Below are 18,840 nucleotides of genomic sequence, written 5' to 3' on the forward strand. Positions count from 1 at the left end.
TAATGAATTAATTAAATTTAACAATGGATCAAGTCACTGTGTGTAATGTCAGAGATGCTGCTCAAATGTGACAAACCTGCAGAGATATTTGAAGGAGCTACTTGTAAGTCTAGCTATTGCTACAAAGCTAACGTTAGCATCAACACCTGTTTACTTACCAGTCTAGAAGAAACTTTGTGAGTTTGGCATCAAACTTCATTTACTCACCAAGAGCTGTCTGCAGCAATGGGGTTTTTTTTCTTCTTCTACTGAAGTTAGCATGCTAACCAGCTAGCCCCGGCTGTCTCCTCACTTTCTGATAGCGAGTCACTGCAGCCTCCAATCTGCCCTGAAGATGTAGCGCTGCTCAGAGGGAGTTTTATAAGCTTTTGTCTTGTAAACACAAAGATTACTGGAACAAAGTTCAGAAAGAAAACATCATATATGTATTCATGCATTTTATTTATTGTTTTTTGATATGAAATCCATCAGCTTTTACTGATACACTTGCATTATGATGCACTTTTATCAAATAACCATCTCACAAAAAACAAACTGACAAACCTCAGGCACATGAGTAACAGTGATAACCCACTGTAAAATTATTCAGCTGGAGCAACAAACACACAAATCAGTAGCTGATGTTGTGCTCTGCTTCTGTTCCTCCCATAGCACTGTGTGCAGTTACATGTTGGTTAAGCAGCCTAAGTTATGAAAACAAAGTCACATGTTCTGCATCTGCCCTAACTGCAGCCCGTGGGTGAAGTTATTCCAACTTGTTTTCTATTTTGAAACTTGTGACGTTTGAACCTAGTAAGTTGTGCAATACCATAGCAAACTGACAGGCTACCCACTTTACCCCTGTGTGAAGTGGAGATAACACATCCGTTGACATGTTGATGACACTGGATGGTGTGTCCTAATGCACCAGCTGCACTCTGAGATATGATTGAAGGGACTGCAACACTAGAGATGAAGTTTTGATTTCCCATTAAAATCACGGTCGATGGAAACCTCGGAGAAGATGTTTAACTGGGACGAGGAGTGGAACATCTCTTTCGCAGGCTGTGGATTCAGGAGTATTTACTACCTGGGGGCTCTGAGCTGTATCCTCGAGCGGGCGCCGCAGCTGCTCTGTGGTGCTTCTAAAATCGGCGGAGCTTCTTCTGGTTGTCTGGTCGCCGCAGCTCTGACTGTTGGGATTCCCATTGGTGAGTCACATCGCAGATAAGAGATTTCCTAGCTCTTCCAGCTGATGCGTATTTTCATTGTGTAATCTAACCGGTGCAGCATAACATCAGTTAATATCGCATTGTATATCTCTCAGCTTACTATAGATATTGGGATCTTTCAGCTAGAAACTGAGTGTTAATGTCTGAAAAAATATTATTTACCTAGCTGTGATTACTTAATGCATGAAGGTCACAGTTTACATGTGCTATTTCCTATTACAATAATTCATTTTACCCATATATATACATGTATAATGTATCTCTTGAATAAGCAAAGTCTGACACAAAGTCATTTCTAAGTAATTCATTCATAGTTTATAGTGGCAGTTAATTTAATATATTGAATATATTAAAGAACAGATGAAAGCAATGTGTTTTTAAATCAAATTTTACCAGCTATCTTATTGGTTTTGTTATGCACTTACAGTGGCACATGCTCACTACAAGTTTTAATTTTAGTCCTGTAGTAATTGGAGTTCCTGGTCATGCTGGAAGGTCAGGGGTTTGTTTTCTCTCTGAACAAGTGCAGTCCATGTAATATTGAGGGCAAATTCCAGACGTCACATGGAGTTCAAAGCCAAGGGCAGTGAATGACAGAAAAACATCCTCCTCCCTTATCTCATTCACTGACTCGCAGATTACAAACACACACAATAACATCACAATGAAAACAAAATAACAGCACAATAAGCGGAAAAAATGTACCGTTTTTTTCCAGGAATTTTGAACAATGTAGAATGTAAGTACAAATAATAAACTTATAATGGATACATTATAAAATGAATAATAAAAAAACAAAATAATAATGACTCAGTAATAAAGCAAGTGAGACAAATAAAATATCAGCTAACAATGCCTCAATCAACAATTTATTAATTCCCTACATTACCCAGAATGCATTTTGCAGCTCCAAGAGACAGCACACATTGAGTCAGAGGTACAATGTTTGCTTCCTCAATACATCCAAGAACCAAAAGAATTTAAAAGGACAAACAAAATGCTGAATTAGATTAATTCACATTAACATTTCTTGTATAATATATGCAGCTGTAATTTATCACTTTCCCTAAAGACTGATTATACTGCATTTTCCTCCTCAGAGCAGATGTGTGCTGATGTGTTGACCATGGCCAAAGAGGCCAGAAAACACACACTGGGAGTTTTCCACCCCACCTTCAGTCTGCTGCGGACGGTGCAGGCATCCCTGCTGGAGAAACTTCCAGAGGACGCCCACCTCCGGGCCTCTGGAAAGCTCTGTGTGTCCCTCACCAGACTGGCTGATGGGAAGAACGTTTTGGTGTCAGAGTTTGACAGCAGAGAGGAGCTCATTCAGGTAGAAAGGAGAAGACAAAGGCTATGAAAGGTTTTGCAGCCTGGTCTGATTTCACAGATAGTAATTCAGCGAAATGGCATGAGCTGAGGCTCTTGTTTCTGAATTCTGGTGTTTTAAAGGTCCCATATTGTATAAAGGGAGATTTCCATGTGGATTATAAAGCAGGTCTAGGTTCTATATTAATACTGTGAAAGTATCAAAACGCTCAGTCTACAGAGAAATGCACACAACCTGTATTCAGAAACTGAACCTTAAAACCAGCCGTCGGGACTTCTGTAACTTTATGATGTCACAACAAAGTGACAGTGTTTACCTGCTATATTTTTATTCAACCACTCAGAAACCACAGAGGCTCAGAGCCTCCTCTCTTCTGATTGGCTCACCGACCTGTTGTTACTAGAGCTCCAGAGAGAAGCCTGAGAGAGAAGATGTTAAACTACGCTGAGATGGTTTTGGCTCTTAAAACCACAAATATATCTTCTTATGGATCAAGACTTCAAATAAAACACAGGGAAAGCGTAAAATACGGAGCTTTAACTTACAGTCTCCCTTTGCAGGTTCTTATGTGCAGCTGCTTTTTCCCTGTTTACTGTGGTTTCGTGCCACCTTCATACCGAGGAGTGGTGAGTAGATGCATGTGCATTTTTTAATCTGTTTCACTCAGCTTCACTGTTCCTATATTCTCCTTCAGTGCTACAGCTGACAAGTTCCCGTCCAAGGATTATCAGGAAATGGTTACACAATATGGTTTTACAGTTTTCTTTACTTTAAAGCCGCTATAATCAGAAGTCTTCAAATCCTATAAATAGGGGATTTAAGTAGAAAATCAGAGTAGAGATTTCTGACATAACTCTGCCTATGTTGTGATCTAAACTCCAGCAATGCTAAAGAACAACTCTATTGTGAGACCAGTGTGTTTCTGCTTGTGGACTTAATCAGGGTCATCTGTGTTGTGTTGGGTGTCTAGTATTTCTGGACCTGTTTTGTTTTGGTTTGTCTTCTCACAGGAAATTTTGGAGTATGAAAAGATAACATTTTTTTGTTCAAATCATTTAAATTCAAACATTTGGTGTCAACTGGTAGTTATTTTTAGAGCCACAGCCAGAGAACAGGGAAGGAAACCAACATACAAGAGCAGAAGTCTAAAAAGCACTGCAGTCAGACAACATGTGACTATGACCCAGGCTTATCCTCATCTCTGAAGTCAACACTGACACACTCACAACTAAATGCAACAAGGTCATAACCAAAGTACTTTGGTTAATGTAGAAAACCAGTAAGTGAAGTAGAATAGAAGACGAAAGGAAAACACAGCTACAAAGTTGGTTATATGTCAAAATAATTCCTTGAATGTACTGAACAAATATGTTTTTAACTATCCCTGTCTGATACAGCAGTACAAGACATATTGTAAACATGCATTCAGCAGGGCACTGAGTCTGTTTTTAACTGATCTTCCTTTAAAGCCGAGCGTGAATCATAGATCGTGTGCTCGTGAATCATTTCACTCGGCTTCCTTTCCTCTCAGCACTACATGGACGGAGCGCTGAGCAACAACATGCCGCTGTTCGAGCAGAGAAACACCATCACCATGGCGCCGTTCTCAGGTGAGAGCGACATCTGCCCCACAGAGGGCACATTCAACTTCTTCGAGGTGCACTACGGCAACGTCAGCATCCAGGTCAACACGGGGAATGTGCACCGTGTCTGTACATCCTTCTTACCTCCTGGACTTGAGGTTGGTCTGCAGTTGTTTTGGGTTTTTTTTTACACATGGTTTCTCTCACTTCTCTGTCATATCAAGAAATTGAATATATTCGGTGTGAAAGGCAAATTAATCTTGAGATGTGTAAGCAGTTCTCTGGAGTGTAAAAGACGAGCAAACAATCCTTGATGATTTACATTGTTCTTGACAGAAACTGGCTGAGATCTGTCACCACGGCTACATGGACGCTCTTCGTTTCCTGAGAGAAAGAGGTGAACTCCTCCACCTTCATCCTCCTCACAACTGATTCTTGTTCTTTTTTTTGTTGTTTTTTTTTTTTATTCACAAGTGTAGCAACAGCTATAACATGTAACTGGATCACCTGTCTCTTATAGATCTGCTTGGGACACAGTGTCTTCCCTGCAGTTTGGTGGCAGAGATGGACGCACTCAAACCGGCTTGTTGTGAGCTGGTGAAGGAAGCGGAGTCCAAGAAGACACCGGTGGATGGACCGAATCCTACACAACAAGAGCTCTGCCGGCTGGACCACAAAGTCATAGAGAACCTCCCAGTTAACATCAAAAAAAGTAAGTGGGACAGGCGGGGCAGGGGTCACAGGTTTGATCCCGCACCTGCCAGGATACCTTCAGTGTATCACTGGAACTACTGAGTTGTATCACTGTCCAGCAAATCCAATATATATATATATATATACATATATATATATATATATATATATATATATATATATATATATATATATATATATATACACATATATATATATATATATATATATGTATATATATATATATATATATATATTTAGAAATAACTCAACAAACCCATCTCATCCCAAATTAAAGCATAGAAATAAGATTTGAGGCAATTTTAAGCTACATTGGATTTGCTTTGGTTGAGACATGTCAGTGTGGAGAATCAATCTTGATCTTGGAAACACATACCTGTGTGTAAAATACTCTAAGGTCGAAGTGTACTCACAATTACAGTTATTTCTACTTCACTGGGCACAACAGAGTTCTCCAGTTGTAATATTTAGAGGTAATTTCATGTGTGAACTGGCTGTAGATTAACCCCTCAGTAAATCTACAACAGTATCTTTATGATGTGTTGTAGGAATATTCATGTTGAGTGTGTGTGTGTGTGTGTGTGTGTGTGTGTGTGTGTGTGTGTGTGTGTGTGTGTGTGTGTGTGTGTGTGTGTGTGTGTGTGTGTGTGAGATAGTCCTGTGTGAGGCCTGCAGGGAGAGTCATGATGGTGTCAGGTGGTGGTCTCAGCTTACTCAGGTCCTTCCTGTCAAAGTGTTTTTGTATCTGCTGACTCTCCTCATGCTGCCCATCGAGCTGATCTCCGTACTCACCAAAAGGTAAAGAAGAGGCGTTTTCTTCTCTTGAATTTGATCATGCAACCAAAGGAGAAGGATATGTTACAGAATGGACAAGGTTTTTATTAGAATAATGCCCAAACCATTAGAAACAGACGTCACTTCATATCCTGCTCCTTTCGGCTCTTTAATTGTTCGTGTTGTGACAGTGTGATACAGTCGGGCTGTACCGTCTTCTACACACTGTTGACGTCAGCCACAGACTTCTGCAGGGGAGGCGAGGAAAACAACAGGTGTGTGTACACATGCATATACAGTATATAGACTGTACAATAATATATAATTTTCTGACACTTTATTAAATTAATCAATTTAATATGGATTGAAAAGTGGCATTAAAAAATGAGAACAATCCGGGCCTTGGTAGATTCAAGTTAATGCACTTTCAAGTTCAGCAGTTGCCTCCCTTGACTCTTTGGGCAGGGAAGGCGGCAGAAGAGGTGATTGTCAAATCAACCATTTATAAAAATGGATTTTCCAACTAAATTCCGACTTGCATAGAAAACCAACTGCATTAACATCGGAGTCATTGCTTTAACTGAAATTGTTTTATAAAATGTAGATTTTCTAGAGGCTGTAATTATGAACCTTGTAAATGTTGAGATGAAGGTGATATAACTTCTTTTTAATTGTACACACCATCTTCATCAGCACAGCATTATCTGCTGCTGTATAACTAACATTATGAGACAATGTCATAACAGTCAGAACCAATAGCAGTGACCCCGTTCGGTGTTCGTTCTTGTCTGCGTCTTCTAGTGCGTCTCTGGAGCAGCACTGCAGCAGCAGGTCCTCCCGCTCCAATCTCAGGATCCAGACAGGAGGAGACAAACGCATGAAACCTTTGACCTCAACAGTCACCCCGGTTTCCAACAAAAATCTCCACAGGGACGACAGCGGTAACCTGGGCCTTCTCTCCCTCACCTCCACCTGTGCAGTTCTGCCTAACATCCAAATATCAAATTTGCCTAAATGTGGCAAAGTGACTTTAAACCACAGAAGTAAACGGACACATTATCAACCATAAACTGAAAAAAGACTGGCTAAAATAGATGTTTATTTATGGTCTCTTAACATATCTGTACTTTGGTGTAGAAGAAGAAATGCTTTGTCTGACTCATGTGGACCATGTGGATTCAACAAGGCAGTTTGGACACGAACTGAGATGGTGACCAAAAGATTAACTGTTACGCACAATAACTTAGGTTAAATTTGGTTAAGATTATACTTACTGATCATACTATAGAATATAATTTGGACTGATTTAGTTTCCATAACAAAACAATAATTAGGATCAACCACACAATGTATAATTTATGAATGAAGTTTGGAAAAGCAGTAAATAATTTACATTTATTTGACTCATCTGACTATTAAAATGACTAATTCATCTAATTAATCAATAACTGTAATCGTGTGATGAGGCTGATTCCAGAGCTCCTGATTAATGAAGGCAAAACCATCTATGACGATGATAAATCTGTCACAGCTAGAGTAAACCTCAGTGTTACATTGTCTCTCAGACACACAGTATCCAGTACCAGTCAGTACGATCTTCCACACTCAACTACAGATCACTACAGATCTACAAACGTCTACTACAGACAAGTGCAGGACCGGAGCCCATCTGTTGCTTCACGCCCCTGTAACGTCTCTGTTTCCTGGCGCCATGTCTGGAGGGAAACCTGCACAGACAAGGGCAGACGCCGCCCTTCAGGACCGTCCAAGTCGTAGAACAAACCGACATGATCTCTCTGTTCTGCAACAGGAGAACAGGCAGGTGTACAGTCTGCTGTTTGATAAGATCACAATGAGCAAGCTGGAGGAGCGTCTGCAGGCCAGGGAGCAGGAGGTCCTGGAAGCAGACACAAATCACTGGGAGGCGACTGTAATGAGCGAGATGGAAGTTGGCTGTCTTCAGAAGTGTCACTAACTGCAGGAGGTCAAGGAGATGAATGAGCAGCTTGACCAAAGCAAAACTGAAATCCTGCAGCTGAAGGAGAAGAGGGGTCTCACTGAGAAGCTGACTCAGGCTGAAAACCAGCTGAGGAGCAGAGAAGAGCAAAACCTCCTGATCAAGGAAGCAAGGGGAGGAGTTCAATGCTCTGGAGGAGAAACTCAGAGCAGAGCTCGCCAAGACAGAAGAGAGCTCAGAGAGATGAGAACAGATGGAGGAGGAGAAACAACCCCTGGAGACAAAGACAGACAAGGAGGAGCAGGAGGAGATTCAAAAGAAACAAAAGCAGGACTAGAAGGATATGAAGAAGAAACAGAAGGAGGAGAAAGCAGAACAGAAGAAGAAAAAACAGGAGGAAATAGAGGCACAGAAAAAGAGAGAAAAAGAGTCTTCCAGCTAACTCTGATCTTTTACCTCAGTGAGGATAAAGACACAGAAAGTCCTAATCCCAAGACCTGAACCGTCACACACAAATTCAATACTTTAAAGGGGGCATAATCACCCAATTAGATTTTATTGTGAGGCAGCTTATGACTTTATCACAATCTTCGTACTGCAATAATGGTAAGAGCAATAAAATGCAAATTAAATTGTATATTTTTGCAAAATGAATGTCTGTCATACTTAAATACAATGTCACCAAATACTCCAGTCACAATGTTTATTTTAATAAAGCACTACAACATGAAACGTTAGTAATTATGACTTTTTTTAATCTCATAATCATGACTTTTCTATCTCATAATTTTGACAATATAAACGGAGGGGGAATTATTATTATTATTATATTAATATTAATTTAAGAAATATATATATAATCAACTGTGTGCATAGCAACCAATAGCAGGAGTGAGAAGAACACAAGTGGACAGGGAGAGAAAACAGAAGGAGACGAGAGATAGGCTGAAGAGGACTGAGAAAGGAAGATTGGAAAGAATTGAGGGAGAAAGACAGGAGCAGGGAGCAAACAAAAGACAAGGTAGGATGGAGAATTAGCAGAGAGAGGATGTGGAAGGAAAGAGAGAAAGGTACAAGAGGAAAGAGAGAGACAGGTGCAGGAGGAGAGAGAGGACGCTGAAAGACAGGAGAGGAGGGAGGAGAGAGAGAGAGAGAGAAAGACAGGAGCAAGAGGAGAGAGAGAGACTTAGAGAGCAGAGAAGAAGACATGCGTGGGTGGATGAAGAAAGACAGGAGAATGAGGAGGAAGATGAGGATGATGGAGAAAAGCAGGAGGAGAAGACAGACAGAAATGAATCATATAAAAAAAAAGGGACTAATTTCCAGCCTGAAAATACGGTCCTCCGAACACCAGAAGGCCCCGATCATCAAGGCCATTTCAAAGACCTGCCAGAAGGAGGAGGCCATTGAAGCTGGTGGTAACCGTCAGCTTCCATCCTGTACAATATGTTTCATTCATGTCTGTGTTACTCCCTGTAGTTAAACAGTCACTTTCAATGTTTTTATTAAGATGTCAGATTCACAAGATCTTAATGTTGACACTTAAATGATTGGAGGGTTGCAGGTGCTCAGCTGTACTCCACGTTTCTCTTTGTTGTTCTGTTCCTTTCAGATGACACTCCTGAAATGAAGGAGGTAAGAACATCAAGGCAACAGGGGGAAGAGGAAGAAGCACATCTTCTGTAGCAGGAACTACCACAGAGGCAGTTTTCAGTACTGTGACAGTTGTTTATATGTCTGTCTGTCTGTCTGTCTGTGGGCAGATTTTGTCAACATGATAGCTTCACAACTGTTACGACATTTAACAGGTGTTCAGTTGTGTTCATCAGAATGGAGAAAACACCAGCCAAAACACTCAAAACTGCCTTTGTGGTAGTTCCCACTACAGCAGATGTCTCCAGAACCACATTTTGCCACGATGAAACACACACACACACACACACACACATAGACTCACAGAGTGAAAATAATACCAGCCACACTGTCACAGCAAGTAATGATGTCATGTAATCTAACTGAACAAAATCAGATCACTTAATGTAATTCTTTAGGTTTAACTAGCTGATAAATAAGGAAAAGATCACTCCTAGAACAGTAGTTATTTGTCCTCTGATGAGGGGGGTCGGAGGTGGGTTAAAATTAAAGTTAAAATAACTGAAGTGTGCATTGGCCAACACAAAATAATACAGTCAGTTCAGTCAGTAATGTACAGACTTGTTCACTGGGGAAACTAAATTGCTTCACATGCGGAATAACACAAGGAGTGAAAGAAGCCATTAAAGTCAAACTGGAACGACCATCACTAAAAAAAAGGGAGGGGGTCTATGACACCACTTATATGCAGTCTTAACACCCATTCACACCATGACTCACGTGACCCTATCTAATAAGAGGAAATGCCATATCTATCCTGCTGCGGGATCCGTCCAAAATGCCGTCCCCCCTGCCTGTCCCCTTCCCCCCTACGCACTGGTGATAGTCAGTGAGCGAGACAAGTCAAAATCAACACTGAACTAAATAGTGTCCACCTTTTTGGGATTGATTAACTTGAATGTTGAAACAGCAGAGGCTATTGCCCCCACTCTGACCTGTTTTCAACAGAGTACAGAGTTGAACTGGAAATCAAAAAGTGCATTGGGTTAGGTGCAGATGGCTGCAGTGTCACGGTGGAGAAGAGGAATACATTGTACATTCATCAACTCTGGAAAAACCAAAATCTTCAGCTGCTCAAGTGTGTGTACCATTCCCTACAGCTGTGTGTAAGCCAGACAGTTAAGACTTGTCAACGCAACCTTGGGCACTTGATCAAAGTCTTTTTATTGAATATTTTCGGTGTACAAAATCAAATAAAACAGAGCATTGCATCCAACCGAAATCAAGTCCCCCCCCCCTCCAACCCACCTGCCCACCCAGCAGCCCTGACCTACATCACTGAGTGAAAGTTAGTCATTCCTGACGAACACCAAAGGGGATCAACATAAATATTAGGGGATTACATTCTCTGCTTCCATTTTTTCCACAAACATCAAGAATGGCTGCCAAGTTGCATAGAATTTATCTTATCGTCTGTAGTTTGAGATGTTGCATAACCTCTTTGATTTAATGAGAATACAAGGGGGGAGAGGGTCTTTCCATGTGAACAGTATGACCCGCCTGGCCGACAAAGTGCAGAAGACCAACATGTTACACTTGTGATTGTTGCAACCTTGAACACTTGGTTTCTTATTCTCACAACTTGTTTCACACAGTGCTCTCTGCCACTGTGAGTAGGTAAAAATCTATAGCCTCATCAGTCCTGGTGAAATCCCTTTGACGCTGGAACAGATGTCTGGTACATGGTGACTTTTCATCCATAACTGCTTGTTAGCACATACAGTGGTCAATCAGTGGGGATGAACCAAAGACCACCAAAGACGTTATAATACTGAAATCCTGCACCAGATGTAGTGATGCTGTTAACAACTTGTACCTGCTGTTTGTAAACGTGTTTCTACAGGAATTCAACAGGATTAACAAGCTCTTCCAGCAGGACAGAGACGATCCGTTTAAACTCCTTCGCTCCCTCATCTCGTGAGTGGTGGTGTCTAGAATAATACAAACACCAGATGAGGTATTTTGTTACCTGTGGGTGCCGTTAATTATGGGCTCGCCCTCGTGATGGCATTGGAGGAGGCAAGAATGGAGAACACAACAGAGAGAAATATGAGGAGCAGGCACCATGACCTCTTGGTGGAAGTGTGCAGACAAGTGCAACAGAGACTTCCACTTAACATCCAGATATGGAAATCTGTGACTGGCGTTCAACCTGACCGTCATTCTGTCACCAGCAAAATCATTGCTCAGATCAGTGTCAGTGCTGAAGCTCTACTCAATGTTGGCGTTTTGGGTCGACATGCTCAATTACAAAGACAGAGGTGGAGACCAGTTCTTCAGAGAACTTACCCTATTCCCTCTGTTGTTGCTTGTGTGTGTATGTATATATATATGCATGCATAGATGTATGTACATGTATATGCATGATAGCATGCATCTATGTGCAAGTATCCAGTACCAGTATGCTATTTATGTCATTGTCAGATCTGTAAATCTACCTCTGCTAAGGTGTCTCAGAGGTCAGAGGTGCAGCATACAAGCTTTGTTGCATGTCAGTCCATCTCTTTTGTGTTGGGCTCCACCTTCCATGTTGTCTTTTGGATTTTTCTTGTACATTAAAACTTACAATAAAAATGTTTCACCACAGTTAGCCGCGGGGCAGAGGCATAAAAAGTGCCAACTATAATGTACTTTATACAAAAAACAATAATACCAATAATATAGAAAAAGCATCATCAGGACATTTTAATGGACAAATGTTTCATAAAATTCCTTGTGAATGTCATTTCCATAAACATACAAAACATAATTCTAAAATTCCTAAAGCAAAAAAAGTGATAACAAAGTTTAAAATAAAACCTGTTTGATTTTTGTAACATTGTATTGAAAGGTGTGACAGAAATTCCCCCTGTGGAACCTCTAACATCCATAATGAGTCTGGTTTCACCGGGTGATCACTTTGCATCGTGGTCAGTTCATAGCACCATGAATGTAAAAATATTAATGCTTAGCTGAATCCTCATTTCACAGAGAGGATCATATAGGCTCACACAGATCAGACAAGCTTATAAAATAATCATCTGGAGTTTTATCTACTGTTAAAACAGTAGACGTGAATGTTTACAGCTACTGCATCACAGTGCAGTATAGTACAGTACAGTAAGGTACAAAGGCAAAACAATGTTTAAATACATGACCTCCTCCAATGACAGTCAAGCATCGTTGTCAAGTCCCTGATTTCACATATTTAAAAAGACTGCCATGAAGACGATCGTACATGAATACAAGGTCACAAACGAAATAAAACACAGAATATTCTGCAAAATTTCTAAAAAGTCCATCTATGTGTGTATATTCCACCCCGACACTAATAAAGAGGAAAACAATCTAAGACCTGACAAAAGAGGTGAAGGACTGAACTGCAGCAGGAGTCAAAGCCTGTGTCCTCATATGCTGCCGTCTTTTGGTCCACCACTGATATCTGGGATCTGATCTGCAAAGGACTGGGTCATCCACTGTCCGTCTGGAAGCTGGCCGCCTGCTGTCTGTGACGTGGTCGCTTCCTGTGCTCCTTCTGAAGAAACAGCGCAAACAAACTGATAATGTGACACTACCTGAAGGACTGTGGTTTGTCAGCTTCACGCAAGGATTTAGCATCTTGCTCAGAAAATACAATATAATTCAGAATTGTAGTTTGAATGGATTAATAATGTCAGCCTGTGTTCAGGCTATAGTGGAAATACCTGTTGCCATTTTCATTTTACCAAAAATGAGAACTTTCCCTTTAAATGTTTGTTTATTTAAAACGGATGCTATCACCAGATTACTATGATTAATTGGCAGGACCTGAGATGTCTGTATTTATCTGAATTCCTTTTCCCTGTGGTCATGATTCAGAATAAGATACCATTGCTAAAGAGATCAGAACCACGTCTGCTGTATCCCGACTCCCCCTCAGGTTCAGGAGTGTGTGTTGTTACCTGTGTTTCCTCCAGATGAGAATGTACAGTGACCGTTGGTCTGGCTCTGGGCCTCTTCAGGTCCTTTCTCTACATATGCTCCACCATAGGCATCTTCATAACCAGGATCATACTGCTCCTCCTTAATCGCCATCCTTTTGGCGTCCTCTGATGATGGAAAAACAAAAAAGCAAGAATAAACAAATTGTCAATCATGCTCTCAGCTGAACCCACAGACTAAACTAATGGCAAGATTTTAACATCACGATGTACTGAAACACAGAAGCTGTCAGGCCAACGATGCTACATCTTTCCATGCTCATATAAATGTTTAAAAAGTCATTTTAATGATGCTCATTGCTTTATGCAGTGTGTTGCTTCTGTATGTCATGATGCTGCTTTGACTCACCCTTGGCCAAACCGAGGTCAAACGTGTAGTCGATCTCCTCGATCTCAGTGCTTCTTTGTACGCCCTTCAGGTGATCTCTGAGCTCCCTCAGTTTGATGTAGAAGTGGACTTTGTCCTGAGCACGAGGGAACTGAGCACAACGAGCGCTGGAAGACGGCATCAAATACAGAGCCTGTGTGGGGGAACTGATGGTCAGTTGAAGGTTTTTTGAAGCAGAAGTTTTTGTTGAAAGATTTTCTAAACTGGCTGCTCTCCTTCATGAAACTTCTCTGTTTTCTTTTCATTGTTAAGTGGAACAAATATTTTAGATGTCTCCAAATTTGCAGAAGTATTGATTCTCACTTTTTCAGCTGTTAGTGTTGATTTTGACTGATATCAAGTAGGCATCAGTTACTTTACTGAAAAGGGAAGCCCTTGAACATTCAGTCTGGTAAATGGCTTTTCTAGTCTTATCGACCACAAGCCACATTCACAGGAACTTGTTCTATACATACAGGGATTTTCTACTATGCACACACACCAATGCTACACTGGGGGCGATTTGTGGTTGAGTATCTTGCCCAAGAACTATTCAAAATGTGGACTGAAAGAGCCAGGAGTCAAACCACTGACCTTCTGATGAGTGGACGACCGGCTCTTGCTCCTGAGCCACAGCCACAGTTTGGGGCCACTCAACAAAATCTTTTTTTTCACTCTTCTTTTTACAAGCATGACAAAAATTTTAACTTTTGTTACAAATTTTTGGAAGTGAGTTTTAGTAATTATCACTATAGACATTATATTTTATAATCTATGATACCATTTTAAATTAGTGTGGGTCTGATGATCAACCAGTATCATTACATCAGTAATAATATTTGTTCAAATTTTTGATAAATGATACTGAACGATGTGAGTTCACATGGACAGCATCTGTAATATGATCCCACCGCTTGAGATGTGGATGAAAGTGTGATGATGGTGTTAAAACATCCACAGCGGTTTCACACAGGAGAGACGTCAGTTTGGAAATGTGTCAAACTTTCATCAACATCCTTTAAAACAGTTGTGTCATGTTTGAGTTCTCACCACGTCACAGTCGGGGATCTTGTGTGGCTGCAAACCAAATTCAAGCTTCTGTGGTTTTTTACCAAACAACTCTCTGCAGAACATTTCATAGATACCTGTGGGACAAGAAAAAAAAAAACTGAAATATATCACTTTAATTCACTTTAGAGAATAATTTTACCGCAAATGTTCCTCTGTCGTAGAAGGGCGCTTACATTTTCCATTGAAAACAGCAATAAGAGGCTTATATTTCTTTAACTTCTCTACGAGAATTTTGCCTCCTTCACGTAACTCTTTACTGTTGAGATGAAAACAAAAGGAAAATGGTTACAATACAGCATTACAATAAAAACTCTGATCTCAAAGCATGGTGGTGAGAGATCAAATCAAAATCCATGAGTGGTACCACTGATATGTCTAACATGTTGTTACCTTGAGAGGTCTTTACTCCCTGGCGTCGCCCTGGCCACCATGTTGGTGAAGCCCATTTTGTACTTGACAGGCAAGGTGGTGTCATGCATGTGGTTGAGCTGCTCCTCAGTAAATCCAGACAGAAACAGGCACTTCCCTGGAATCAAAAAGTTACCGGTCGTTCATCTCTGCAGCTGAAAAAGCTGATGTATCTGACTGAAGTTAATGGTGTCACAGCTTCCGGATTAATGTTTAATTTATGACATAGGAAGAGTACATTAAAAAAATAAAATTTGACCTGTAAAAGTCACTTTACAGAAAAAGCCCTGATTCCAAAGGCCTAAAACTTAACTGGTCCTAAGAAAGGTAGTTTGAAGAAACCAAAACTATTCACCATCCTCTGATCATTCTTGCAGACTAGCACAGGAACCATATTTTACTACTACAAAACTCAAAATCATTCTCGTCACATAACTTACAAAAATGATTTCCAGGTCCTGGAAACCATCGTCCAATGAAAGCTGCCATCAGCCCTGGATTGATACCGATCTGAAAAAAGAACGGCAGATGTTTTTTTACAAACTCAAATTCTTTCCCAATAACACAGCACTTGGTTCCACGGTAAAACTGACAGAAATATGACCTTACAATGACATAGTCCAGGTTGTAGTCTAGTAGGTCTGGTAGAGTTTTTTTCATGACTTCCTCTTCTGACATTCCCTTGAAGCGGTCAATTTTCCTCTTCACCTTCTTGAAGCTTTCATCGATCTTCTCCTGCTTGCCGTCTGCCTGAGCATCAGTGCCCTTCTTGGGCTTAGGACCGGGTTTGGCTCTAGGTGCATTTGGGTCCTTAGGAGGCTTTGGTGCCTTTGGTGCCTTTGGTGCCTTAGGTACTTTTGGTGGTTTGGGTGCCTTGGGTTCCTTCGGTTGAGCTGTTCTGCCTCTCTTCTTGGCTGGGGCTATAAGAACAGGTAAGAAAGGGGATTTCAAAAGGAAGCACTGTCTGAACTAAGTCACCCTACTTTTACACTTTTCTGAACTGTTGACTCCATATTACGCAACCTTAATATTACTCCATTTAGTTCAATTTCTGGAATGTTTGGTGGCATACCAAGCTTCTATGCAAACCACATTACTGCTTTAAATTATTTCAGGAAACCAAATATATTTGAAAAGTCTGTCACTAATCCACAAAGAGCTTTTCTACAAAGGCATGCCTACTAGCCAGCATGCTAACACCATGTATTGTAGTATTACAGTATTTTTAATATGATATTCCCATTTAGGTGCACACTTACTGTGGACACACTGAATCGACACTTTATGACAAATTAACTCATTTTCAACCTGGGCCACAACCAGATGCCACATACAGTGAAGCTGTTTTATTCAAAAGGGATCAAAGTACGTTTTGCCATGTTGGCAGGCTCCTGTTGATCCATCATGGGATCTGGATTAGCCATGTGCGCCATGGCTTCCTCTCCCGCCTGCCTCTCCGGGTAGTGAAACTGATGGTTGGAGTTGAAGCCTGAATACTGGGCCTGGAGAGCGTGGAACTGCTGGGCAGACTGAACCCTGTGGTGGAAGAATAATTAAGAAAAACAGTAGAATGAACAAAATGGCACTGGGTTGTGCTGTGGGGCTAAACCGGAATCAGGCCAGTGTTTCATGTACCCTTTGTGCTTTTTTTGTTTAACTATTTTCTGTATTTGACTGAGTGTAACTCAATCGCAGTGTAACTGTCATGATGCGTAATTTGGTTTGATAAATGAATAAACACAACTGATGCATTTTCTCTTATTACTGTTATGATTCAATGAATCCTCATGTAGATTCCTTTATGAAAACCTAATTATTATGTCCAAGTTGTTTAGTAGAGAATCTCTTACCAAACTACAGCCTTAAAAAAGGCTGTAAAGTTGAATCAACGGCTCTTTAATCTTTTATTTATCTATGTGAGTGCAATATGTGTAGCAGGTGCAGTATCTTCACTCCACCTGATTTGCTTCTGCTCTCAGTGCTGTGGACATCATTTTATTATTTCAATGTTAGTATAAATTGTCACTTTCAATGCATCACTGTCAACTATGTTGATCTATTTTGCATTGTCATAACCATGTCTATAGCCACAGTGTAAATTTTTATTTATTGTATGTAATATTTAGATTTGACTTAGAAATGTATTTTCTCTACCCAGTGTGTCTGTTTACTAGAGCATGTTGATGGCACAATAATTTCTTCATGGATTAATAGAGTTCTATCTCATCTTATATATGTTTAAACTAAAACTGATCATCATAATCTGAATAAAGAGAATTTATTGCAAGTCTGCTGTAACTTTTGTTAGGTGTACCTAATAAACTCACAGCTAAGTGTATATCAGTTCTGAAATTTGGGAGTCAGAGTTGCTTGCAAATTATTTCCACACCATATGATGCGCCCACACTTTTAATCCATAGTCAACAATGGTGAGAATGTTGTGAAGCTTCACATCATACTAAGGGAAACGATCAGACATGCCTTTGTTCTCCCTGTATTAAAGCACAATAAAGTAAATTGTCATTCAGGGTGTACAATCCGAATGACATTATGAAAAAAATGGTGAAAGAAAGGTCAAAGGAGCAGCTGGTTGCACATGCTTTCATTTCATTTTCATCACACTTTGCCATTTAGAGAGTTTTGCTGCTATAATCTGATCCTGTATGGGCACACTGTGGTGAGGAGGAAGACTCACCACTGTTGAAGATACTCTGGGGAGACAACAGGCAGTGATCCATTCATCTTTTCTTCCATCTTTTGGGTGGTTTGACTTTATTAAATAAACCAATATATGCATGTTGAGGTGATGTACATGTGGTTTAGCATATTAAAGAGTCTGGCAGTGTATGAAACTGAATGCATGTGGCAGGGTATTGTAGACAAACTGTGGAGTTAGCAACAAAAGATAAACCATAACATAAATAATACCAACAAAGGACAACGCAGATGATGATGATACATTAAAAGGAAGTTAAAATACCGCTATGCAGAACGCACATTATGAAACAGTAGATATCTTAAACACCAAATTCTGTAAACAAATTCCATTCTCCATGGCTATGCTAACTAACAAGCTAAACCCGGATGAAAACAAGTTATCAATTTGCCGTTATTTAAAACAGGTTTAGAGTACACTTCTAGCATGTAAAAGTAGTTTAAAGATATATCATTAAAATCAGGTGTTTTGTATTCCGAACAATAATATAAAAGGTTTTGTTTACAGCGGTTCAGACACAGTGCCACAAGTACAGCTAATGTTAGCCAACGAGTTGCTGCTCGGCTAACTTAGCATGGATGAATGGTTTCGCTTCCACAGAGATTCCTCCCAAAGAAACTGTACACAGTTTAACAGTATTTATAAGCTTAAACATACCTGTTATGGGTAAGGTTTAAATCTGCCTCCTCTGTATAGATAACTGTTATTTTTCCATCTACCCCGCTCTTCTATAATCAATACTTGGGGTGCTACACAGGCAACAAAGACATGACAGTCCTGCCGGTCAACTTTGACACCGGAAGATGTCAAGTCTGAGATGTGGGGGTGCAAAAAGAAAAACAACTTCTATCTATAATCAAGAAACATTTTTCAAAGGAATACATTTTAGACTATTGAATAATATAAGCTTGTAATCAGTGTATCTGTTTACATATGGTATTTGTAATGTAAACTGCATTATAAGGTCGCAACCAAACATAACGGTACGCGCCTATTTCAGCATTGGTATGAGCTGCTCGACTTTTAAACTCTGCGAGGTGGTTTTCTATTGGCTGGTAGTCTGCGGCGTTTAAAGGGGTTTGCAGTATTTCACTGTT

General features: G+C 40.3%; 2 protein-coding genes across 4 annotated transcripts; one reads left to right on the plus strand and one right to left on the minus strand.

Moving 5' to 3' along the window:
* The first annotated feature begins 476 nt into the window (after positions 1 to 476).
* On the plus strand, positions 477 to 8,301 carry LOC130175763 (patatin-like phospholipase domain-containing protein 2). 2 transcript variants are annotated; one of them, XM_056386303.1, is made up of 9 exons: positions 477 to 1,190; positions 2,312 to 2,544; positions 3,102 to 3,167; positions 4,073 to 4,282; positions 4,461 to 4,521; positions 4,645 to 4,836; positions 5,495 to 5,636; positions 5,804 to 5,887; positions 6,414 to 8,301. In XM_056386303.1, the coding sequence occupies exons 1-9, from the start codon at positions 986 to 988 to the stop codon at positions 6,679 to 6,681; spliced, it is 1,461 nt and encodes a 486-aa protein (XP_056242278.1). In that variant the 5' UTR covers positions 477 to 985; the 3' UTR covers positions 6,682 to 8,301. The 2 variants fall into 2 exon arrangements, with proteins under 2 accessions (XP_056242278.1, XP_056242279.1); XM_056386304.1 differs by lacking the exon at positions 5,804 to 5,887.
* Positions 8,302 to 11,881: 3,580 nt separating this feature from the next.
* On the minus strand, positions 11,882 to 18,532 carry LOC130176869 (G/T mismatch-specific thymine DNA glycosylase-like). 2 transcript variants are annotated; one of them, XM_056388264.1, is made up of 11 exons: positions 18,401 to 18,526; positions 17,723 to 17,797; positions 16,397 to 16,563; positions 15,637 to 15,947; positions 15,468 to 15,537; positions 15,010 to 15,145; positions 14,793 to 14,875; positions 14,599 to 14,693; positions 13,531 to 13,702; positions 13,143 to 13,289; positions 11,882 to 12,736 (listed from the first exon to the last, which is right to left on the minus strand). In XM_056388264.1, exons 2-11 carry the CDS (start codon positions 17,779 to 17,781, stop codon positions 12,609 to 12,611), a joined length of 1,368 nt encoding a protein of 455 aa, XP_056244239.1. In that variant the 5' UTR covers positions 17,782 to 17,797; positions 18,401 to 18,526; the 3' UTR covers positions 11,882 to 12,608. The 2 variants fall into 2 exon arrangements, with proteins under 2 accessions (XP_056244239.1, XP_056244240.1); XM_056388265.1 differs by lacking the exon at positions 17,723 to 17,797 and having other exon boundaries at positions 18,401 to 18,532.
* Between the last annotated feature and the right edge of the window lie 308 nt (positions 18,533 to 18,840).

Source organism: Seriola aureovittata, chromosome 10, assembly GCF_021018895.1.
Source record: "Seriola aureovittata isolate HTS-2021-v1 ecotype China chromosome 10, ASM2101889v1, whole genome shotgun sequence".
Lineage (NCBI taxonomy): Eukaryota > Metazoa > Chordata > Actinopteri > Carangiformes > Carangidae > Seriola > Seriola aureovittata.